Source organism: Macaca mulatta, chromosome X, assembly GCF_049350105.2.
Source record: "Macaca mulatta isolate MMU2019108-1 chromosome X, T2T-MMU8v2.0, whole genome shotgun sequence".
Lineage (NCBI taxonomy): Eukaryota > Metazoa > Chordata > Mammalia > Primates > Cercopithecidae > Macaca > Macaca mulatta.
The window spans coordinates 19556615-19582553 of record NC_133426.1 but is presented as its reverse complement, the minus strand read 5'-3'; the positions used below and the strand labels follow the sequence as shown (position 1 = coordinate 19582553).

Here is a 25939-nt window from a genome sequence, read left to right as displayed (position 1 = left end):
TATAAATGAAGCCTGAAATGGGACATTAAATCTGCTGGGGGTGGGGGAGTGGGGAAGCAGTGAAGATTCACTGTGGTTTCCTCTCACGTACCTCACTGTCTGCTATCTCTCTTATGAGAAAGTATGTTTCTTAACAGAAGGCCATGCAGTGAGTGACTCAGCCCTTGCCCACTTCCAGCCATGCTGACCAACCACATTTTTCTGTGGAATCGTTCTTCCCTCCTTTTGACTTGGTCCCTGCCTCTTACGGCTGATTCAGCTTAGCCACACTGAAATCAACAGGAAGGCTTTTGCTTTTCTTCTTTCATACAACATGTCCAAGTATAAAGCCGGCCTGCCCCGCCTTACTATCCTATCCTCAAGACAAGCAAGAGTTGCTTTCCATTACAGTCCTTACAAAGTATCCTGTACCATAAGGACTCTATGAATTTATTTTGAATAAAATAGTTCAAGCAAATCCTTCAGATACCTTATCCATAATAAAATTGTTTCATGAAACGAGAGAGTGTTAGGGGGTGGGGAGCGATGTTTTCTAATTATTTTGTTTCACATAATCTGTAATTACATTAATACATAGAATAAGCAGACACTTGACTGTTTCTTCTTCTGTTTTGAGGTTTACATATTCAGGTTAGCCCACAACCTTTTGAATCTTCTCACTGAGAAAAATAGGGGATCTCTTTTCTAATCAGACACTTGTCTGGGTGTTTTTTGAATCTGAGAACTAGGCTATCATTATAAAGTCAGGAAAATCTCTACTCATCCTCAAGCCATTTTATTATGTAACACTGTCAAATATTTATATAAAGCAGCATACTTTCTTCTCCATGCACAAAAAAAGGTTATATCTTCTTTAAGTGGCTAAACTATTTTGACTAAACAGACTTTTTATTAAATTTTTTCTGGCCAGATGTGGTGGCTCATGCCTGTAATCTCAGCACTTTGGGAAGCTGAGGCTGGCTGATCACTTGAGGTCAGGAGTTTGAGACCAGCCTGGCCAACATGATAAAACCCCATTTCTACTTTAAAAAAAAAAATTTAGCTGGGTGTGGTGGTGCGTGACTGTAATTCTAGCTACTCGGGAGGCCGAGGCAGGAGAATTGCTTGAACCCGGAGGTTGCAGGGAGCCTAGATCATGCCACTGCACTCCAGCCTGGGCGACAGAGCGAGACTCCGACTCAAAACAAGAAAAGAATATTACTTCATAAACAGTTGTGCCTAGTAGCTCAGGAGACTACAATTAAGTCCATTTAAAAAATGTGGTTTTCTGAGATTTCATGTAACACTACCTGAAAAAAAAGTAGAATGATAGAAATTAATTGGAGGCTCTAGAAATTAAATAAGAATATCGGGCTGGGCACAGTGGCTCACCCCTGTAATCCCAACACTTTGGGAAGCTGAGGTGGGTGGATTACTTGATACCAGGAGTTCTAGACCAGCCTGGCCAACATGGCAAAACCCCATCTCTACTAAAAGTACAAAAATTAGCTGGGCATGGTGGCACACGCCTGTAATCCCAGCTACGCAGGAGGCCAAGGTAGGAGAATCACTTGAACCTGGGAGGCGGAGGTTGCAGTTAGCTGAGATGGCGCCACTGCACTCCAGCCTGGGCAACAGAGCAAGACTCTATCTCAAGAAAAAAAAAAATGGTTTTCTAAGATTCCACTGATTTTTTCCCCTCCATGATTGTTGTATAGAACCATTCTCTACACAGGCTTATCCAGCTTTAACCTGTTGTCTTTATTTTTTACCAGCTTTTTTTTCTGTTGTTGTTTGTTTGTTTGTTTGAAGACGGAGTCTTGCTCTGTCATCCAGGCTGGAGTGCAGTGGCGAGATCTCGGCTCACTGCAAGCTCTGCCTCCCAGGTTCACGCCATTCTCCTGCCTCAGCCTCCCTAGTAGCTAGGACTACAGGCGCCCGCCACCATGCCCAGCTAATTTTTTGTATTTTTAGTAGAGACAGGGTTTCACCGTGTTAGCCAGGTTGGTCTCGATCTCCTGACCTCGTGATCCGCCCGTCTCAGCCTCCCAAAGTGCTGGATTTACAGGCTTGAGCCACCGCGCCCGGCCTGTTTTTTAACCTGCAAAGTCACCTGCCCACTTTCTCTGTTCTTTCTTTTTCACTTAAAAAGTCTTCTTCTGGTCAAGTTATTTTTGTCCAGTCTATGTAAAGCATATTCTTTTTTTTTTTTTTTTTTTTTTTTTTTTTGAGATAGAGTCTTACTCTTTCGCCCAGGCTGGAGTGCAGTGGTGCCATCTTGACTCACTGCAACCTCCGCCTCCTGGGTTCAAGCAATTCTCTGCCTCAGCTTCCTGAGTAGCTGGGATTACAGGCTCCCGCCACCACGCCTGGCTAATTTTTTTGTATTTATAACAGAGACAGGGTTTCACCATCTTGGCCAGGCTGGTCTAGAACTCCTGACCTTGTGATTTGCCCGCCTCGGCATCCCAAAGTGCTGGGATTACAGGCGTGAGCCACTGCGCCCGGCCTCTAATGCATATTCTTAAAAGGGCTGTGTGTTAGGTTTGCAAAGGCTAATTTCAGTCAGGAAGTGTTTGATAACTCTTTGTTTTTGCTCCTTGAGCTTTTGTTCCAGGGACAGCCCCTAGTGAGGCAGAGGCTTCAGAAGGCAAGTGGTGGAGGACTCAAGGCCCTCAGGTTTTGTGAATGCTTTCCCATCCAGGCCCTGCATCTCATTCTGATCTTTGATTGAATGCCCCTTTGCTATCAGAGGCATTGGTTGTGGTGGAGGTAAGAGTGAAATCAAGGCTGATCACAGTAACTTGAGAGGCCTGGACCAGTGGCATATACTTGTTTTGTGGCCAACTGGTCATGTTAATCATCAGCTTTCTCTAGCCTTCAAATTAAATAACAAGGCTCACATTTGTGACTGCATTTCTTTGCGTTGAATGGTAAGGTATAGTTTGAGGTCAGTACTTTCTCAGGACACTCCTGGTGTCGTATGGTGCACTCAGTCACCAACATTTATTGAGCACCTACTATGTGCCAGACACCAGTTGAGGAGGAGAGGATGCTCAGATCTGCCCTTTAAGGGCTCCCGTTCCAGGGTGTGTGTAGGGAGGGCATGTGGGGGAAACCCTCACAGCATACCGTGATAATGGCCTGCAAGACTAGCATCTGGCATTAATGGAGCAGCTTCTGTATACAGTTTACAGATATCACCTCTCACCCTTGCCACAGATCATCTTCCGATTTTAAACACAAAGAAAGTGGGTTTGAGCTAGGAGTCTCACTCCACGTCACATAACCAGTGAATGTCTAAGCTGAAATTTGCTCCCAAGCCTGCTGGGGCTTTCTCCTACACCTCATGCTTAGAGGTGACAAGAGAGGAGAGATGCTCTGGGAGACTCAGGTTCCTTGGGCCGTCGTGGAAAGCAGCAAGTGACAAGAGTATCCTTAATAGTGTCTGAGGCAGGCAATGGTGGGCCTTTCTTTCCTCTCACACAGTCGGGTTGTTTTTTCTCTTCTTTCTTGATTCATCTCTTTTCCGCTTTCCCTGCTGCTGCCCAATTCTTTGAGCTGCTACTGTGCCTGCTACAGACATCGTTGAACCTTGCCAGAGGCCATCCAGCCACAGGTGTGCTGCTGCCCAGGGAGAGTTTGGGTCCAGGGACTGTCTGTTACTGGGGTCCGTGTTCTGAGCCTGTCTTTGTTGGGGAAGCTGATGTTCAGTTTTTAAGATGCAGGTCTTGGAAATTTCCTGCTTGTTGAGTTGGTGTCCCTTAGTGGTGTGTTTGTGAAGACACCAAAAGGAAAACGTGGCTGGTATGTTAGGTCAGCTTTATTGTACACAGAGATCCCCACAGTACCTGTGGCCTTCACCTGGGAAATTCAGGCCCCCAAACCCTTTAGCCTTGACACTAATGGGAAGGCACTGAATGGTGAAAACTTGGTCTTGTGCGGACTTGCGTAGAGAAGAGTCTGTGTGTATGTAAAGTTGATGCATGGCTGGGCATGATGGCTCATGCCTGTCATCCCAGCACTTTGGGAGGCCAAAGTGGGTAGATCACCTGAGGTCAGGAGTTTGAGACCAACCTGACCAACATGGTGAAACCCCGTCTCTACTAAAAAATATAAAAATTAGCCAGGCGTGGTGGCAGGCGCCTGTAATCCCAGCTACTCGGGAGGCTGAGGCAAGAGAATTGCTTGAACCCAGCAGGCGGAGGTTGCAGTGAGCTGAGATCACGCCCTTGCACTTCAGCCTGGGGGACAAGAGCAAGACTCCGTCTCAAAAAAAAAAAAAAAAAAAAAAAAAATCCGGGCGCGGTGGCTCACGCCTGTAATCCCAGCGCTTTGGGAGGCCGAGGCGGGCGGATCACAAGGTCAGGAGATCGAGACCACGGTGAAACCCCGTCTCTACTAAAAATACAAAAAATTAGCCGGGCGCGGTTGTGGGCGCCTGTAGTCCCAGCTACTCGGGAGGCTGAGGCAGGAGAATGGCGTGAACCCGGGAGGCGGAGCTTGCAGTGAGCCGAGATCGCGCCACTGCTCTCCAGCCTGGGCGACAGAGCGAGACTCTGTCTCAAAAAAAAAAAAAAAAAAAAAAAAAAAAGTTGATGCATGAATATCTGTCATGGTTCTCTGGTTTTAAGTAAAAGAAACCAACTCTTCCTTAACTAAGGTAGCAAAAAGGATTTATCAGAAGGCATTGGGGTGGTTTATAGGGTGGAAGGAGAAGCTAGAGGATCAGGTCTCAGAAAGATGGCAACTGGGCAGCTTCAGGGATCTCACTTCTGAGAGCCCTGGTGGGGGAATCTGCTCCAGCAATCTCCAGTGTTTGTCACATTGCTTTGATCACAGTTGGGTCCTATGCCATACATTGGCTGGCAGAGGGCAGGGCATGTTGATGGACAGTCCCATCAAACTATCTCATGGTGGAGGGGAAGTTCCCCCAAATAGTTCCCCTCCCTACATGGGGAGTGTTCTCCCGCTAGGGCACAAACACAGTCTACCACCCCAATGACTGAAAATCTACAATAATAAATTCTTAAATATATATTGTGTAGACTTTTAATTTTAATTGTATTATTATTATTATTATTATTATTATTAGAGACAGATTCTTGCTCTGTTGCCTAGGCTGGAGTGCAGTGGCATGATCTCAACTCACTGCAACCTCCGCCTCCCGGGTTCAAGCTATTCTCCTGCCTCAGCCTCCTGAATAGCTGGGATTACAGGCACGTGCCACCACACCCAGCTAATGTTTGTATTTTTAGTAGAGACAGGGTTTCACCATGTTGGTCAGACTGGTCTTGAACTCCTGACCTTGTGATCTGCCTGCCTTGACCTCTCGAAGTGTTGGGATTACATGCGTGAGCCAGTGAGCTTGGCCAATTTTTATTTGTAAGAGCTGTATTGAGGTATAAAATTTCACCCATTTTAAGTGTACAGTTTAATGCTTTTCAAGTAAATTTACAGCATCCTGTAACTCTCACCACAGTTTAATTTGAGAATATTTCTGTCACCCCAAAAAGATTCTTCATACCCATCTGCAGTCCATCCCCATTCCCATCCCCAGCCCTAGGCAGCCACTGATCGGTTTTCTGTCTTTTTAGAGTTGAACATAGGTTTTTAAATATGTTCCTGACTGGTGTAACTTTTTCTGGGCATTTTGGAAACTATGTTATACATGAAAGAAAAAAAGAGACCCCCTCTGCCCGCATCAATGGTGTGAAAGTCTGTATCTCACTGGTCTTAGGTTTCTCTGCTTTCTCTTTTAGATCCTTCCTTCTCTCCAGTGGACGGTAATTTAGGAGAGCGTAGCCCCGGGCTTGATGCTGCCATTATTTACCTCTCAATCTCTCTAGGCCTAAGTCATGGAACCTTCTAGGACTCAGTTCCTCATCTGTAAAATTCAGAAAAAAAAAATTGACACGATGATATCTGATGTTCTTTCCATCTCTAATGCTCAGCACTCATGATCTTTTTTGGTGAAGTCTTTTTTGGCAAAAAATTACTTCTTGATTTTCTATGCTCTTCAGAAGACTAAAACAAAACACTAAAATTAAAAATTTATTCTTCAGAACTCACAGAACAGAATAAGTGCAAAAGCAGTAAGTGTGTAACATTTCTACTTTTGAAATGATTAAAGCTTATGGCACCGAGACCTCTGCGACATTGTGTATATGTGTGTACAGCAGAGGAAATTAATTGGAAACTTTCATTCTCCTTCATGCTTTCTGGTTTATTCAAATATTTATTGAAGCAGACAGGATGCCAGGTGAGGGATTTAGAATCCTGGCAAAGATAAGGGCTTTTCCCGGATGAAGGTTGCAGTCTGGTTGGGGTAAGTCAGTGTGAAATTATAGCAAGGTGAACTGGTCCTAGGAGAGAGGAAGGACAGTGAGCAGAGGGACGTAGGGAGGGACTGGGTCACAGAACAGGGCCACGGATATACCACTACCACCACCTCCGCCACTGTGAGAAACTGGCCCTGAGAAGCTGCTAGGCAGCTGGCTTAGCCAACCCACAGTTAAAAACCACCCATTTCATCTTTGAGGGAGGAGACATTCCAGCAAGTTTGAAGGTAGAGATAGGGGAGGGTGAAGTGTTTTGCGTTTCTAAGCAGATCTCTTATCTCCCCTGGCTCTGTCTTTTTGTAACATGGGGTTAACTGTAGCATTGGTTTTTGCAGTGACTGTAGGTACAGCAAACTTGTGGAGGCTGGCTTTTGGCACAGCAGACAGCTGGAGGGTGGTATTTTTCTGATGGGGAGATGTTCTTAAGTTTTGTAATTTATGGTGTCTTTAAATATGGGATTTCGTTTACTGTTACCCTAATTACACCTCTGATGTATTTTATTTAGCTTAATGCTTTAATTTTCTGCTCATGCCCAGAGGTAATTTCTCAAAGGGTACCACTTAAAAAAAAATCTTAGGTAATGTTTCATCCTGCAGTTACCTGCAGCCTCTTGAAGGCAAGGAAATGGATTTTGAGGGCACAGACTTTCTTCTGGGCTCTTGTGATATAATTTTGGTTGTGTTTGTATCATCCAAGATCTTCACCACCTGTTTGCCAAGTATCATCCTAAACCATTTTGTTCTATAGGGACATGATACAAACCACATGTCATTTTAAATATTCTAGTAGTCACATTAATAAAATTTTTAAAAGGTAAAATTAATTTGAATAATATATTTATTTAACCCAGCAGATCTAAAACATCACTTCAACATGCAGTTGATATGAAAATAATGAGCTATTTCACATTATTTTTTTCTAAACAAGTCTTTGGAACTTGGGATGTATCTTATAGCACACGTCAGTTCAGACTAGCCACATTCCAAGTTGTCATTAGCCACATTTGCAGTGACACTGTATTGGACAGCAAAGTTCTGAACCTCTCAGAGGCTTGCAGAGGGCCCTGGAAAGAGCCCTTAGAGTGGGTAGGAGAGACATATCCTCATGATTTATAAGCTCTTAACAAAGCCACAGGTTTCCTCTTCTTAGAGAAACCTGATATGTAAAAAAAAAATTCATCTTGACAGGAAAGGTAAAGCAGGAAGTAATTATTCATGTTACAAAAGAATTAACCACAGGATCTTTTAAATAGCAAGCTCCCTTAGTGCACGGAAGAATATGACTCAATTTGCAAAATGTGATTGACACTTGACATTTTAGTAGCACCTTTGTTGGGCTGGGAACGGTCTATCATCATAAAATGCAACCTGAGCGGCCAGTTGATCAAGTCTTTATTGAGCACCTACTGCATGTCATGGATCCTTATAGGGGCCCCAGCAGAACTAAGGGTGATCCATACCCAGAAGGCATTCAGGGGCTCACGGGGAAGACAAGACACAGCTTGGGATTGCTTCAGTGGCAGGGGCCAGGGAGGTCTTGGGTCTAGAAGAGCTTAGAAGGTGATGTGGAGGCAGTCAGGGCCCAGCTGTGGCCAGAAGGCCAGGAGGCTGTACATGATTACTTAAGTTTAAAGAAAGGGCAATGGCCAGGGTGGTCGCTCACGCCTGTAATCCCAGCACTTTGGGAGGCCAAGACAGGCAGGAACATTTGAAGTCAGCCTGACCAACACAGTGAAATCCTGTCTTTACAAAAAATACAAAAATTAGCTGGGTGTGGTGGTATGCACCTGTAGTCCCAGCTACTTGGAAGGCTAAGGTGGGAGGAACACTTGAGCCTGGGAGACGGAGGTTGCAGTGAGCTGAGATGGTGCCACTGTACTCTAGCCTGGGCAACAGAGCCAGACCCTGTCTCAAAACAAAACACCTTTTTTTAGTATCTTCTTAATTATGTATAGATTGTATACATATATTACTGTACTAATTAAAGATCAAGAAAACCCCAGAGAAGCTCTTACACTGTTATTATTAGGCTTAACAAACTTTTGAAATACATACAATTGAGTATTATATGCCTTTAGACATTGGTGGAAAAATGAAGACATTTTCTTCATGATTCAGGTATATAGTTTTAAAATATCTTGCTAATCCTGATGGTTCCACACCAATGTCAAGGGTGGAAGGAAACCCATATTACAAATGATCTTGATAACTGAAAGTTTGGGGGCCATCTCCCCATAAGATCTGATGTGTCTTCCCCATGTGGCGGGCAAAGAGCTCCCAGCAGAAGCTGAAGTGACACCTCTATCATTTTTTCTTCCTTCCTTCTTTCCTTCCTTCCTTCCTTTTTTTTTTTTTTTTTTTGATAGAGTTTTGCTCTTTCACCCAGGCTGGAGTACAGTGGCACAATCTTGGCTCACCGTAACCTCCACCTTCTGGTTTCAAGCGATTCTCCTGCCTCAGCTTCCGGGGTAGCTAGGATTACAAGCACCCGCCACCAAGTCCGGCTAATTTTTGTATGTTAAGTAGAGATAGGGCTTCACCATGTTGGCTAGGCTGGTCTCAAACTCCTGACCTTGGCCTCCCAAAGTGCTGGGATTACAGGCATGAGCCATTGCGCCTGGCCAGCTCTACCATTTTCTTGGCACTTGGCCTCGTGTTGTCTACAGCTCCTACTTTCTTTACACAAATCTTTTCAAGCAGCTGACCCACTTTGTGAGGGTGATTTCAGCAAGAAGGGGTCATAGCCATAAGGAGGCTTTCCCAGGAGGCACCAGAGAACTGCAGGGCACCCCATGGTGGGGCACAGTCAAACCATATCAGATGAGAATTATTAGCTTTGACATACAACTGAGACCTAGAGAAGTTAGCATCATACAGAATGCTGGTGCTTGCTCTGGTGGTACTCCTTGGTTCCACTGTCCCTCTGGCTGCTTCCTGCCCCTTGAAGGATCCCTGACTGTGTGTCCTGGAGGCTAGGTGAAGGAGCCTGTGCCATTCTGTCAATGGAACAATAGATAAGTTGAATTATTACTTTTTAAAAGTTAAAACAAAATGAATAGAATTGTAATTTTTTTCTCCCATCATCTCAATGGATGCTTGAAGCAAACACATCCCACTGGAGAGCACTAGGTCAGAAAATAAGCTTAGCTTCTTTGCTGAGCTTTAGGCTCTTTAACTGGGAAGATAGGCATCAGAATGTTGGGAGGGTTAAGTGAGATAGTGTAGGAAAAAGTATCTGGCACATGAACAGTGGTTACTGTAATCTCAGTTTCTATAGCAAAGCTTTTTTGTTTGTTTTTGAGTCAGGGTCTCACTCTGTCACCCAGGCTGGAGTGCAGTGGTGCAGTCATGGCTCACTGCAGCCTCAAACTCCTGGGCTCAAGCCATCCTTCTGCCTTACCCTCCCCAGTTGCTGGGACTACAGGTGCGTGTCACCACGCCTGGCTAATTTTAAAATTTCTTTTGTAGAGATGGGGTCTTGCTATGTTGCCCAGACTGGGCTCGAACTGCTGGCCTCAAGTGATCCTCCCACCTTGGCCTCCCAAAGTGTTGGGATTACAGATGTGAGCTGGCAAAGGTTTAATAGATCACTATCTAGGCGATCTGAGGAAAGCTGTGTTTTAATTGACCTGTTTCAATTGTTATGATGGCTCATTTTAACTGCTGGGGTTAGGGGCGTAGCATGATACCATAAAGTTAGAGTGTTCATGCCTGCGTATTGTCAGGAACACAGAGAAATCTGCAAAGGTTGCCTTGTTCATGTTCTTCCACTCCTCCTTTCTGTTAATAAGTGATAAGAATGGTTCACAACGCAACTTCATCCTGGGCAGATTTATGCAGTAAAGTCAGCCAGCTAACTTTGGAATACAAAAATGATATAGGAAAGGAATTTCCACTTCGAGTTGCTTATGAACTGTCTGGTTTAGCAGATGTTATGAGTGGACAGACAGAGCACACCAACTTGGGTGGATAGGATGTTTGGAACCGGAAGTGCTTTGGGAATGTATCCCAAATGGATATGCAAAGCCCATGTGATGGGCACCCACTCACCTACCAGTGTTTTTCCTTGAAAACCTATCTCAGTTTATTGAAGTTTGTTGTTGTTGTTTTTAACTCATTTATACTTTTTGTCTCCTATTTAAGAAATCTTTGCCAAACCTAAGGTCATTAAGATTTTCTCCTATCCATTCTTATAAATGGTTTTACAATTTTACCTCTTACACTTAGGTCTGTGATCTATTTTGAGTTAATTTTAGTATATGCATGCTTTACAGAGCTCATTTAACTTTCCCTCTTCCATTATTTTATCATAATTTCTGAATTGCTAATTCACCACTTGGGGTTTTATCTAATTTTTGCTATCCTTGTATTCATTCATTTGCCATTCATTCATTCATTCATTCATTCATTGATATGGATCTGCAAATAAAAAAGGAAAAGGTGGCCGGGCACGGTGGCTCACGCCTGTAATCCCAGCACTTTGGGAGGCCGAGGCGGGCGGATCATCTGAGGTCAGGAGTTTGAGACCAGCCTAGCCAACATGGTGAAACCCCGTCCCTACTAAAAATACAAAAATTAGCTGGGTGGGGTGGCATGCATTCAAGGAGAATCACTCGAACGTGGGAGGCGGAAGTTGCGGTGATCTGAGATTGCACCACTACACTCCAGTCTGGGTGACAGAGTGAGACTCCATCTGAAAAAAAAAGGAAAAGGTTATGAAATTGGTTCATATTGAGGTGGTCATGAGGAGAAGCCCAGTTTAAATGAATTGCATAATTGATATATGGATAAGTTAACTAATTTTTGGATTGGTTATGCTGCTAATTTGCATTGGCACTTTGTCAATGAGAAGACCCACCTTTCTTACCTGTTGCCTTTGCTCGTTACCAAGTATGAGAGGTTGCCGTAGATCAGGAAAACAATGTAACATGGAATTGATGCGTAAGAGCTCATCTGTTGAGAGGGCAGTTGTGGTTTTGATGTAGGCAGTCTGAGACATTGGCTTGGCCAGCCGGGCCCTCTATACCAGCTGTCTTTACACGTGTTGTCACTGCAAGATGAGTGTTACCTCCGTAGGATGGTGTTATTAGTCTGTTCTCATGCTGCTAATAAAGACATACTCAAGATTGGGTAATTTATAAAGGAAAGAGGTTTAATTGACTCAGTTCAGTATGACTGGGGAGGCCTCAGGAAACTTACAATCATGACAGAAGGGAAAGCAAACACATCCTTCTTCACATGGTGGCAGGAAGGAGAAATGCCAAACAAAAGGGGGAAAAGCCCCTTATAAAACCATCAGATCTTGTGAGAACTCACTATCACAAGAACAGCATGAGGGTAACTGCCCTCATAGTTCAATTACCTCCCACTGGGTCCCTCCCACAACACTTGGGCATTATGGGAACTACAATTCAAGGTGAGATTTGGGTGGGGACACAGCCAAACCATATCAGATGGGGATTATTAGCTTTGACATTTTGTACAACTGAGACCCAGAGAGGTTAGCATCACATGGTATTGGCGGGGGATGGGAGAGCCAGAAGTTAAACTGACATCTGTTGTCTGTACACTGAGCTCAGGGAGACAATGCTGGACACCCTCTGGGTAGGGCAAATGTTGTTAGCTGGCTGTCATCATGCAGCTTCCCCTCTCAAGCGCCTGCTGGCCCCAAGACCTGTAGGCCACCCTGCCTGTGCCTGACCACGGACCAGCACTTTGTGGTTTCTGTGCTGTAGGCTTCAGGTTAACCAACATTGGGTTACTGTGTGTGGCCCTGTTATTTTGAATATTTGTAGAGGGGAAGTCCCTTTAATGTGACTTTACTGGCCTTCAAGGGATACTGGGCCTCAGCCTTCTCCAACATCTGACCTAAATTACTTTGTTTTCCCTGTTCCTTCCAGTGGAGGCCATAGTGGAGTTTGACTACCAGGCCCAGCACGACGATGAGCTGACGATCAGCGTGGGTGAAATCATCACCAACATCAGGAAGGAGGATGGAGGCTGGTGGGAGGGACAGATCAACGGCAGGAGAGGTTTGTTCCCTGACAACTTTGTAAGAGTGAGTACAAAGCAAAACCCTTTTCCTGTCTCCTGTGTGGGCTCTGCTGACCAAAGGCTCTGGGGGCGCTTGAGGATGAATTGTATGAACTCTCTTAGGGGATGGCTTGAACTCCTTTGTGATATCAAGAGAAGCATGTATAGTTTTGCCCTTGGTGTCTGGGATACTTGTTTTGAAATTGCTTTTTTAAGGCTCAGGATGATCTCTTTCCACTGTGTATCACTTCCTAGAATATGCTAATGCTGGGCACAGTGGCTCACGCCTGTAATCCCAGTACTCAGGGAGGCTGAGGTGGGCAGATCACTTGAGATCAGGAGTTTGAGACCAGCCTGGCCAATATGGTGAAACCCCATCTCTACTAAAAAAAAATACAAAAATTAGCCAGGTGTGGTGGCATGTGCCTGTAGTCCCAGCTACTTGGGAGACTGAGGCAGAAGAATCGTTTGATCTCGGGAGGTGGAGGTTTCAGTGAGCCCACATTGTGCCACTGCACTCCACCCTGGGCAAGAGAGTGAGACTGTCTCAAAAAAAAAAAAAAAAAAAAAAAAAAAAAAAAAAAAAGTAAAGCTTGTTAAATTGTTGTATGTACTTGTTTATTTGCTTTGGGAGTTTAAAATAATTTTACTTTTTTCTATTCCTTGCAAAATGGAGGTAAAACTCAGTTTTGACCACTTAAATGAAATAACAATTAAATGTAGAATTCAGCCAGACATGGTGGCTCATGCCTATAATCCCAGCACTTTGGGGGGTTGAGACAGGAGGGTCACTTGAGCCCAGGAGTTTGAGACCAACCTGGGCAATATAGGGAGACCCCTGTCTCTACAAAGATAAAATAAAAAAATTAGTCAGGCATGGTGGTTTGCACCTGTAGTCTCAGCTACTTGGGAGGCTGTGGTGGGAGGATCACTTGAGCCCGGGAGGTTGAGACTCCTGTGAGCCATGATCATGCCAGAGCACTCCCTGTCTCTAAATAAATAAACAAATAAATAAATGTAGAATCTAAATTATGGAATGCTTTTTTTTTTTTTTTTTTGAGATGGAGTCTCGCTCTGTCGCCCAGGCTGGAGTGCAGTGGCATGATCTCCACTCACTGCAAGCTCCGCCTCTCGGGTTCACGCCATTCTCCTGCCTCAGCCTCCCGTGTAGCTGGGACTACAGGCACCCGCCACCACACCCGGCTAATTTTTTGTATTTTTAGTAGAGACAGGGTGGTCTCAATCTCCTGACCTCGTGATCCGCCAGTCTCAGCCTCCCAAAGTGCTGGGATTACAGGCGTGAGCCACAGCGCCCGGCCTATGAAATGCTTTAAGTGAATGAATGAATATAGAATTCAAATTATGCAATGTTTTCCACCTTTGTATTCATATTGCCTTTTTTCTTTTTTTTTTTTTTTGAGACAGAGTCTTGCTCTGTTGCCCAGGTTGGAGTGCAGTGGCATGATCTTGATCTCAGCTCACTGCAACCTCCACCTCCCAGGTTCAAATGATTCTCGTGCCTCAGCCTCCCGAGTAGCTGGGATTACAGGCACGTGCCACCATGCCTGACTAATTTTTGTATTTTTTTTTAGTAGAGATGGGGTTTCACCATATTGGCCAGGCTAGTCTCAAACTCCTGACCTCAAGTGATCCGCCCACTGCAGCCTCTCAAAGTGCTGGGATTACAGGTGTGAGCCACCACGCCCGGCTCATATTGCCTTTTTGATAGGAGCAATATCATTTTACCTTACCCTTTTATGTCCATGAAGCATTGAACAAAACTTACTTCTTCAGTAATGTTTTGAAAATTATGCCTTTTGGAGAAGTCATTTACAGGTTAATTATAAAAATGTAAATCATTCATATTAATAAATTACCACACAGTTGTAAGTAATACTTTGAATTGTTGGGTAGAAAAGAATCACCTGGAGGCTGTTCCTCATGGGGAGTATTAACTAGGTCTAAAAGTCCCCATGCCATAAACTTTCTATCTCATACTGGAGAAGAATGGATTGTTCTCAGAAGAATGGATTGTCCTCAGTAGGAAGATCTGCATGCAGAAGTCCCCAGGTCCCCTGCTGTAGTCTCCGTGTTACCAGATAATACTTAAGAGGATTGTGCCTTGGATACAGGGAGGCAGGTAGTATGGGGAACCTTGGGCCCACAGAAGCAGGTGACCCCCACCAAAGGAGCCCTGAGGGCTGGGTGGAAGGGGTTTTTTTAATGACAAGGGGTTGTTGATGAAAAATGTGTGATGTACACTGGACTTCCAATCACTATCCTTTCAGAGTCTAAAATGAATAGAAACCTGTTTAAATCTTTCTTTAGGATCTTGTCTCAGGGTGATCCCGCTAGCATTTCTGTTTTCTTTTCTCTTTGGTGTGAAAAGGCTGGGGAGAGTTTTGTAGGGAACATGCTACTAAACATTGCTTTCTGGAGTTGTAGGAATATAGGCTTTCCCTGCACTGGACTACACTTGAATCCAGCCTCTCTCTCCCATTTTAAGAGTGGGAAAGTGCTGCATCTGGGCCACCACAGATCGACTCTGTGGAGGTGTGAATGGGAGTTCTTTTGCATATCCAAACAAAGACCCCAGTTTTAGGAAAGGAGCATCCCTGAAGTTGAGCTGCATTCTAGTGTGGAAAGAGGGTTTTTCCAGATAAAAGGGGCAGTTGTTAGAGTGAAGATGAAGGAGGAAGGAATGACAGAGGGGGACTTTGGGAAAGAGAGAAGACCCTGGGAAGGAGGGAAGACTGTGGGAAGGATAGCAAGATTGTGAGAAAGTGAGCAGGACTGTGGGGAAGAGAGAGGAGGGCCCTGGGAAGGAAGGAGGACTGTGGGAAGGTGAGGCGGACGGTGGGAAAGAGGGAGGAGGACCCTAGGAAGGAAGGAGGACTGTGGGAAGGGGAGAAGGATCATGGGAAAGAGAGAGGAGGACCCTGGGAAGGAAGGAGTACTTTGGGAAGGCGAGGAGGACTGTGGGAAAGAGGGTGTAGGACCCTGGGAAGGAAGGAGGACTGTGGGAAGGGGTGGAAGACTGTGGGAAAGACAGAGGAGGACCCTGGGAAGGAAGGAGGACTGTGGGAAGGGGAGAAAGACCATGGGAAAGAGATAGGAGGACCCTGGGAAGGAAGGAAGAATGTGTGAAGGCAAGGAGGACTGTGGGAAAGAGGGAGAAGGGCCCTGGGAAGGATGGAGGACTGTGGGAAGGAGAGGAGGACCGTGGGAAGGAGAGGAGGACCATGGGAAAGAGAGAGGAGGAGCCTGGGAAGGAGAAGGGACTGCAGCATCAGCTCCAGTTTTGAGGGTAGGTAGTATTTTGAACACCTTTATGTGTCTTATTGGCCTAGTGTCACCTCATTTTAAACCATGAATCTACAGATTCAGAAAACTGAGTTGGAAGGCACTGAGAAAGCCTATGGAATTTGCTCATAGCATAGGGCTGGCATGCTGTCAGTGACTGTGGAGGGAACCAGGGCAGGGAAATGCAGTGCAGGAACTGCCCACGCGAGAGCTGGAACCTGACCCTCCCCCTGCTCGCAGAGGACTCCTTGCTGTGAAATGGAGGTGATGTCTTGACCAGAAGGTCTCGCCATTGCCCCATCTGCTCTGCTTTGGGCTAGGCCAGTGTGGGCATGGCAGCAGGCTCCTGTCCTGTGGCTTCCCATGGGCTTTGGCTCAAGGGAAGCCCTGGTGGGAGATGGCAGGGAGGGAGGGAGGCGAGTGAGATTGGGAGGCGGGGGAAGGCGGTTATCCCGCCAGCTCCCTGCTTATGTGGATTTTGGGCTGGCCCTGTCCCTCACGGGATGGGTGGCTGCTCCAATCAAGCTCACCTTCCTCCTTACCCATCTCTCCTCTTTCCTTCAGGTCTGGGGGCTCCCTTGTTTCAAGTCCCGGGCTACCACCTTGGGCTTTCTTTATACCTCACCCACCCTGTGAAAGTCTATTAATCCTACCCGAGATTACCCTAATTCGAGTGGGCCATCTGTTTCCTTTTGAGAACCCGACTACCTCATCGGCCTGTTCAGAGGATTAAACCAGAGAATGCTGGAAATTGTTTAGCACAGTGGCCAGCCCCCCAGTGAGTGTGCCGCAGTGCTGGTCACTGGGTGAGGGAATGGGTCCTCTCCTCTGGGCCTGAATTGCCCTGTACTCACCTGCTCAGGTGTCCTCTAGTTTCAGCTGGAGCACTTCAAGGGAGGGGAAGTCATGCTCTTGAGAGATGCTTGTTCTACCTAGGGCAGAAAGGATGTAGCAGGAGTGGCTGGGGCTGCGCTACTTGTAGCTGTCACATTTGGCAGAAAAAGAAACTTCTATTCTTTCAGATGGCTGAGTCTATTTTCAAGTCTTCACCCACTGGAAATGTTTTAGGCCTATTATTGAAAATTCAGTAGGTGGATGCAGTGGAGTTTAACAATAACCAGGACTCTGTAGAGAATTCTAAAAGCTGAAAAAGCATCTTTAGGTAATAATTATCATATTGGCATAGGTGTGCACTTTTGAAAGTAGCTTTATGCATGTCCTATTTGATGTAAGAATAATGTGTCCCCAGATTGAATTGGGTAATCTTGTGGAATCTCATTTATTTATTTATTTATTTGAGATGGAGTTTCACTCTTGTTGTCTAGGCTGGAGTACAATGGTGCAATCTCAGCTCACCGCAGCCTCCGCCTCCCAGGTTCAAGCGATTTTCCTGCCTCAGCCTCCTGAGTAGCTGGGATTACAGGCATGCACCACCATGCCTGGCTAATTTTGTATTTTTAGTAGAGACAGGGTTTCTCCTTGTTGGTCAGGCTGGTCTCAAACTCCCTGCCTCAGGTGATCTGCCCGCCTCAGCCTCCCAAAGTGCTGGGATTACAGGCGTGAGCCACCACGCCCGGTCAGGAATCCCGTTTTTATACCCACATGCCTTTCTGTCCATGTTACCACTGTCAGAGAGCCTACCTTAAGCATTTTCTTTTTTTTTTTTTTTGAGATGGGTTGTACTCTGTTGCCCAGGCTGGAGTGTAGTGGCATGTTCACGTCTTAGTGCAGTGTCGATCTAGACTCCAGTGATACTCCCACCGCAGCCTCCTCACTAGCTGGGACTATAGGCGCACACCACCACACCTGGCTAATTTTTGTGTTTTTAGTAGAGATGGGGTTTTGTCATATTGCCCAGGCTGGTCTTGAACTTCTGGCCTCAAGTGATCCTCCCTCCTCGGCCTCCCAGAATACTGGGATTACAGACATGAGCCACCATGCCCAGCCAAGCATTTTCTTGATTCATTTAGCAGATCCTTATTCAGTGTCCCATTTGAGCATGGTCCTCCAGAGTGTTGGGATTCCTATCCACCTTCATCTCAGTGCAGTCTCAGTCTCTCAAGAGAAAAATACCAGCCATTCCGCAGGTATACTGAGCACCAGGCCATCCCATTGTTAAGAAGATACGTGTGCTTTTTTTTATCATGCAGAAATGTACCCAGCTAGGCCACATGCCTTTTTAGGTTTATCTCTCTTTTATTTAATTTGTTCTTATTTTATTTATTGTAAATATGGAAGAAGAATCTTTTAAAATCTCCCTTATCTTTCTTTTCTCTCTCTCTCTCCCCACCCACATCTTTTTTTGAGACAGGGTCTCATTCTGTCACCCAAGCTGGAGTGCAATGGCGTGATCAGGGCTCACTGCAGCCTCAAACTCCTGGGCTCAAGCAATTCTCCCACCTCGGCCTCCTGAGTAGCTGAGACCACAGGTGTGAGCCACCACACCTGGCTAATTAAAAAATAAGTGTGTAGAGACGGGGTCTCACTATGTTGCCTAGGCTGGTGTTGAACTCCTGGGCTCAAGCAGTCCTCTCACTTTGGCCTCTTAAAGTGTTGGGATTATAGGCATGAGCCACTGTGCCTGGCCCCCACCCACTTATTTTGGAATATGTTTTTCTTTATCCCTCCCCTTTACAAAAGTATTCATTTTTAAGGTGAAATTTATGTAGAGTAAAATGCACATATCATATGTCTATGGCTTGATGATTTTTTCTTGTTTCTATGTAAGTGCGTACCTCTATAACCACCACCCAGATCAATACTATTTCTATCCCTCTAGAAAGTTCCACCATGCCTATAAAAGGGAAGGGGGAAATGTCAGAGGCGTTGGAACCAGAGCAACTGCATCTTGAATAGGGGTTAGGTAAAACAAGGCTGAGACCTACTGGGCTGCATTCCTAGATGGTTAGGCATTCTAAGTCACAGGATGAGATAGGAGGTCAGCACGAGATACAGATCATAAAGACCTTGCTGATAGAACAGGTTGCAGTAAAGAAGCTGGTTAAAACACACCCAAAACAAGATGGCGACGAGAGTGACCTCTGGTCATCCTCACTGCTACACTCCCAATGGTGCCATGACAGTTTACAAATGCCATGGCAATGACAGGAAGTTACCCTATATGGTCTAAAAAGGTGGGGAACTCGCAGTTCCGGGAATTGCCCACCCCTTTCTTGGAAACCTCATGAATAATCCACCCCTTGTTTAGCATATAATCCAGAAATAACCATAAAAATGGGCAACCAGCAGCTCTCAGGGCTGCTCTGCCTATGGAGTAGCCATTCTTTTATTCCTTTACTTCCTTCTTCTTTTTTTTTGGAGAGGGAATCTCGCTCTGTCACCAGGCTGGAGTGCAGTGGGGAGATCTCAGCTCATTACAACCTCTGCCTCCCCGGTTCAAGCGATTCTCTTGCTTCAGCCTCCTGAGTAGCTGGGACTACATGTGTGTGCCACCATGCCCAGCTAATTTTGTATTTTTAGTGGAGACAGGGTTTCACCATGTTGGTCAGGATGTTCTCGATCTCTTGATCTTGTGATCCGCCTGCCTCAGCCTCCCAAATTGCTGGGATTACAGGCATGAGCCACTGCGCCCAGCCACTTTGCTTTCTTAATAAACTTGCTTTCATTAAAGAAAATAAAGAAAAGAAAAGAAAGTTCCATCAGGCCTTTTCCCAGTGATTCCCCTCCCCCAAGGGAATTGATCATCATCCATTAGTTTTGCCTGTACTAGAATTTTATATAAATGGAGTCATACAATATGTGTTCTTTTATATATGACTAGTGCACAACAAAATGTTTTTGCGTACATCGGTACTTTGTTCTTGCTGTATAGTATCCCATTATGATGAATATCCCATAATTTGTTTATCCAGTATTTTGTTGATGGATATTTGGGTTGTTTCCAGTTTGAGGATTTTATTGATAGAGGCTCTGAACATTCTTGCATGTTGTCTTATGGACATTAGCACTAATTGCTCTTACATATACACACATGTAAGAGTGGAATTGCTGCTGTCACTGACTTTCAACCTGTTGATTTTTCTCTGTGTAAAGCTGTGGCTTCCATTGGGTGAGGGGAGGAGGTACCATACCTGTGCCTGGAGCCTCATTTGTACCACACTAGTCAATTTAGCTAATCAGCCTGAATCTTTTCATAATGTAGCCACCTATGAATATGACTGCTGAGGCATTCTGATGCACAGAACCCAATCTCCCAGTGCTGATTTGATTATTGGGCCCCAGGAACTGACAAAGACTGATTCTTAATTTTTTTTTTTCTTTTTAGACAGTCTTGCTCTGTCACCCTGGCTGGAGTGCAGGGGTGGGATCATAGCTCACTGTAGCTTCAAACTCCTGGGCTCAAGTGATCCTCATGCCACAGCCTCCCAAGTAGCTAGGACCACAGGTACATGCCACCTCACCCAGGTAATTTTTTTGTATTTTTTGCATAGACGGGGTTTCGCCATGTTGCCCAGGCTGGTCTGCAACTCCTGTGCTCAAGTGATCCTCCCGCCTCGGCTCCCAAAGTGCTGGGATTACAGGCATGGGCCACCGTGCCTGGGCGGGTCTTGCTATGTTGTTCAGGCTGGTCTTGAACTCCTGGGCTCAAGTGATCCTCCCGCCTTGGCCTGCCGAAGTGTTGGAACTGCAAATATGAGCCACTATGTCAGGCCTATTCTTACATTGTTAAAAACATACAAAGAGCATGTGTCAAAGTTTCATTGAACTTATTTAATGAGGGAACTAGCAGGATAGCAAAACCAACTCAGTGAGGATAGGAGGAACTCAGTGGAAAAAAAAAAAACTCAGTGGAAAAAGGAATGTTCAAATAAGATTGCTAAGTTAGGTTCAAAACTGGTTCATGTCTTACAGAACAATAAAATCTTTACCTTTGGGGTTATCATCTCTACCAGAAAAGAAGAAAGAGAAAACAGCATGCCTTATCATTTTTCTACATTATCTTCTGACTTTTGTAGGATTGTAAAATATCCTAGTAGTGTTAGTTAAATCAAATTACATTTTCAGAGTCAGATGACCCTCCTGGCGGGGGATGGGGGGAGTGCATATTAAAAATGCAATAGCAGGACATTAAAAGGTCACATGATCATCTTTTTTGCCTAGTTTCTAAGTTTTGGTTTTTTTTTTTTTTTTTTTAAAAGACCATGACACACCATAATATGGGGTACAATAATAGGAAAAACTAGGATGAATTCTTAAAGTAATTTAATGAAGAAAAAAAAAAAAAAGAGACTGTGCTTTTGGGACCTCAGACTGCTACCTAAAACAGAAAGCCAGGCACCTATTTCAGGTAGATGTGGACTCTTTCACAGGGGTTAATTGTCCCATGTTGGATTTAATTACCAGTATCTTCCTTTTAAAACCTTACCCTCAGATCCAGACAACATTGTTCTTTAGTCGAGCAAAGCATATGTAAGCAGCCTTTTTTGAGTTCTCCTGGAAGGGACTCACAGCTATACATTTTCTTTTTTTCTTTTTTTAAATTTATTTATTATTATTATACTTTAAGTTGTAGGGTACATGTGCATAACGTGCAGGTTTGTTACATATGTATACTTGTGCCATGTTGGTGTGCTGCACCCATCAACTCGTCACTTACATCAGGTATAACTCCCAATGCAATCCCTCCCCCCTCCCCATGATAGGCCCCGGTGTGTGATGTTCCCCTTCCTGAGTCCAAGTGATCTCATTGTTCAGTTCCCACCTATGAGTGAGAACATGCGGTGTTTGGTTTTCTGTTCTTGTGATAGTTTGCTAAGAATGATGGTTTCCAGCTGCATCCATGTCCCTACAAAGGACACAAACTCATCCTTTTTGATGGCTGCATAGTATTCCATGGTGTATATGTGCCACATTTTCTTAATCCAGTCTGTCACTGATGGACATTTGGGTTGATTCCAGAGGAGGCAGACACATGCACATCAGCCCGAGCTATAGTTTCAAGGCTTAAGCCTTGAAACTATAGCTCGGGCTGATGTGCATGTGTCTGCCTCCTCTTTTAGGGGACATTTGTCTGTTAGGGGACATTTGATAAAGTTCAACAGGACACAGGCCCTCAACATTTTGTAGCTCACAGATAGACATGTGGAAGGCAGGAAGCTATGATAGGGGTTAAAAGAATATGCTTGTTGATCTTTAAATTTATCTGACTCTGTCTGTGAGGAAGTGAACTGTTTTCTCTGCCTGTTTTTGTATGTGTTCGGCAAAAGTACATTTTCCCCTCGGCCTGCCCAGTTGTTGACGGGTGAAGTGTGTAAACTTGCAACTTGCATGTCCTATGTGTGCTGAGCATGACCATTTGCAGCTCGCTTGCCGTGGCCTCAGCTTTCATTTGCTAGGTGTTTTAGATCTCTCTTTGACACATTTAGAGCCCATTTTGATATTTGTTTAAAGTGGTTGGTGAATGTGGCTGTTCTTTTTTGATCCATGAGGCGAAAGGCCAGTATTTTGCAAAATTGTACCACTCCGAGATAAAGCTCACAGTTGCTTTGTTCTTCTTGATTTAGGAAGGGATCACAAATCTACTTCTTCAACAAGTGTCATAAAGTAGATTTTCAGGTTACTGTTCTACATTCAAAGACCCTGACATGGATCTCTTTAATCACATTTTACTTTTCTTTAAACTTTAAACTCAAGGGCCATTAATTTTGTGAATTATATGGATGATTATTTTCAAGATGTTTGTCTCCCTTCACAAGGTAGCAGTAATTTTTCTGGGTGTGTTAATTAATTAATTTATTTATTTAGAGACAGTGTGTCATTCCATCACCTAGGCTGGAGTGTAGTGGTATGATCATGGCTCACTGCAGCCTCAACCTCCCAGGCTCAGATGATTCTACCACCTCAGACTCCCAAGTAACTGGGACTATAGGCATGCACCACATCACCTGTTTTTTGGTTTTTTAAAAAAATTTTTCGTAGAGATGGGGGTATCACTACGTTGCCCAGGCTGGTCTTGAACTCCTGGGCTCAAGTGATCCTTTCACCTTGGCCTCCCAAAATGCCAGGGTTATAGGCGGGAGCCACTGTGCCCAGCCCAGGTATGTATTATAATGTGCAGAGCCTCATCTTGCTCACATTTAGTCCTGGTGTCCTTGGGCATGTGGGCATCTGCTGTGTGTTAGGCACCAGAGGATGTAAATTCAAATGAGACAGACTGAATGGAATATTGTCACAAATGTAACTTCTCCTAGAGGATGATAGTTTTAGCTCCTATGACCTGCCTTTGGGAATTCAGTGCTTTAAACATTGTTCTACAAAGATACTCTGTAAAGATGGTCCAGATTAAAATGCCACTTGAGAAATTTCTGGCTGAATTCATCCGGCAACTGTTAGAATGTGCTAAATGAACCTACAGTTAGCTTTTTGGCCCTGATGGCTGTGTTACTTTATGGAGTAATAGTGGCTGCATTCTATTCAAGACTTACTGGCTGCCTGGCATTGTATGTATAATCTACCCATGTCTGTCTGTGTACAATGACAAAAATTTGTTAAGCACTTACTGTATGCCAGGCAGGAATGAGGCCAAGCCCTTTCCATGTTTTTTTGTTTGTTTGTTTGTTTTTTGAGATTGAGTCTCACTCTGTCACCCAGGCTGGAGTGCAGTGGTGCAATCTGGGCTCACTGCAACCTCTTACTCCCAGGTTCAAACAGCTCTCGTGCCTCAGCCTCCCGAGTAGCTGGGATTACAGGCGTCCACCACCATGCCTGGCTGATATTTGTATTTTTAGTAGAGATGGGGTTTTGCCATATTGGCCAGGCTGGTCTCAAATTCCTGGTCTCAAACAATCCACCTGCCTCGGCCTCCCGAAGTGCCAGGATTACAGGCATGAGCCACCATGCCCAGCCCCTTTCCATGTTTTTTTAATCTAATTAAATTCTTCTACCACTCTATGACAGGTAACTGAGGCATATCAGTGTTAAAAGCCATACTCACAGTCACACAAGCTAGTGAGGAGCAAAGAGAGCATTGGAATCCGGGCCAACTGGCTGTGCAACCTGAGCTCAAGCGGGCAGCATTATCTGGGTGTCTGAATTGTCCTGATAGAACTGTGCTCCTCACCATTATTGTCTGCTGTATTATGCCTTCCCCAAGTGTCCAATCAGTTGGAATCATGGTATTTAACTTATTTCTGTCTGCATTTTAAAGAATTCTCTTCAAAAGTTGGCTATTTCAACTCAAAAGAACAACCTTTGCCTGGATTTATGGGCTTGCACTGTTTTTTCCTACAAATTCTGAAATTAAGTCAATTAGGGAAAATATTTAGTTATTATTAATTTGTAAGCAAACTTGTCGTTTTGCAGTGTTCAGCAGGCTATGCTTTCTAGAAGGAGCTTGACTGTCTTTTCTATCAGTGGTAAATAATCAAGATGTATGACTATGCAGTTGTTCCCCATCCACGGGGCCCTCAAAACCAATCGATTCCAGCTCAAATTATTCTTGAAACTTTAAACATACAGTTTTCTTTCAGAAAAACAATTTCTAAAACTAACAACTGGAACCTGTTAGATTCTGTTGTGAGAAATGTTATTCCAAGTAGGGTCTGGAATAATTAAGTACAAGTGTGTTACCAATAAGAACCCACGTCATTTGGCGGTTTCTTCAGGCTTTGTAACTGTTGTAGTGCAGAAAATGTGGTAGAGGGGGGCAGTCTTGTGACTCAGGGAGGGCTGTGACCTCAGTGAGTTTTAATCCCCTGACTGAGTTGATCGTGGTGATTATGCATAATAGAATCTTATTTTCTTAATGGCAAGATTATTGAATCTTAGCTTGGAAAGGGACTTTAAGATCATGTGTTTTAACCCTTAGCTTTCTACCAGATCAAAATCTAAACCATCTGAGATATCGCCGTGATCATTATTGGATATTTAAACTTGTTAAGCTTGGGGCTCCCACAGCGACTCCATGTCAGTGTGTTTCTAACCTGGTCCTGCTCCAGGTGCACTACAGCATCAAAATTTTGTGATGGGGGCAGGAGTAGGGATAGAACTCTTAGAAGCGTTTAAAAAGTTCAGGTGATTCTGCTGCTTGATAAAGCTTGGGCATTCATTTTGCACAATGGTACTGATAGGGCAGTACCATGTTTTTAATTCTAGTTTCTTTTCTCAAGAACATGAATTGGTAGCTGGTGACTTCAATTTGAAAATATTTTCATCTTATTTCTAAAGTAGCTTTATGAATAAAGTATTACTAGCTATATTAGTGAATATATAAGTAAACACAATCATGCTGGAAATTATTTTAAAAGTTTACCACAAATACACAAAGAACATAGTGATACGTAAACAGTGCTCGATTTAAGTCCATTAGAATTAATACATTCTGGCTGGGTGTGGTGGCTAACGCCTGTAATCCCAGGACTTTGGGAGGCCAAGGTGGGCGAATCACTTGAGGCCAGAAGTTCAAGACCAGACTGGCCAACGTGGTGAAACCTGTCTCTACTAAAAATACAAAAATTAGCCAGGTGTGGTGGTCCATGCCTGTAGTCCCAGCTATTCAGAGGCTGAGGCACAAAAATCGCTTGAACCCGAGAGGCAGAAGTTGCAGTGAGCCGAGATTGTTGCACTGCACTCCAGCCTGGGCAACAGAGTGAGACTATCTCAGAAAACAAAAACAAAAACAAAAGAGAATTAATACATTCTAATTGCAGAACTTCTGGACTCAATAATTAACTCCATCCCACTCTCTACCTGGTGGTGGCAAGGTAGGCACAATTTCTAGGAATGGTCCTCAAGATTCTACTCCTAAGTCCCCACAACTTGTACATGTGATGAGCTATCACTCCAGTGATTTTGTTATGTTATATGGCACAATTGATCTTTAAGCAGGGAGGTGATCCAGGTGGGCCTAACATTGAGTCCTTAAGAGAAGAGAACTTTCTCCTGTCTAGTGGCAGAAGAGAAAGTCAGAGGAGGACTTGCTGCTTTGAAGAGGGAGGGGTCATGTGAGAAGGAAATGGGCAGCCTATAGGAGCAGAGAGTAGACCTTGGCTGGCAGCCAGGAAAGAAATGGCGACCTCAGTCCTACGGCCGCAAGGTAGTGGATTCTGCCAACAACCTGAGTGAATTTGGAAGTGGGTTATTCTTCCAAGCTGCCAGATAAAAGTCTAGCCTATTCACATCTTGATATGTGAGACCTTGAGTGAACAAAGAACCCAGCTGAGCCTATCAGGACTTTTGACCTACAGAACTGTGAGATAAAAAATGGGTGTTGTTTTAGGTAACCCATGGCAGCATTCCCTCATCTGCTGGCATGTCGTCAGTGG

General features: G+C 44.5%; 1 protein-coding gene across 7 annotated transcripts in view; it reads left to right on the top strand.

Annotated features, from left to right (window-relative positions):
* Positions 1-25939, top strand: part of SH3KBP1 (SH3 domain containing kinase binding protein 1) — a 361405-nt gene that overhangs the window by 40720 nt on the left and 294746 nt on the right. For 4 of the 7 annotated variants that reach the window (XM_015127044.3, XM_028842134.2, XM_015127038.3 and 1 more), the window contains exon 2: positions 12221-12378. In XM_015127044.3, the coding sequence (XP_014982530.2) occupies positions 12221-12378 (158 nt within the window). The remainder of the gene's footprint in view (positions 1-12220; positions 12379-25939) is intronic. The other 3 variants (XM_077989618.1, XM_015127045.3, XM_077989614.1) reach the window with 1 other exon arrangement.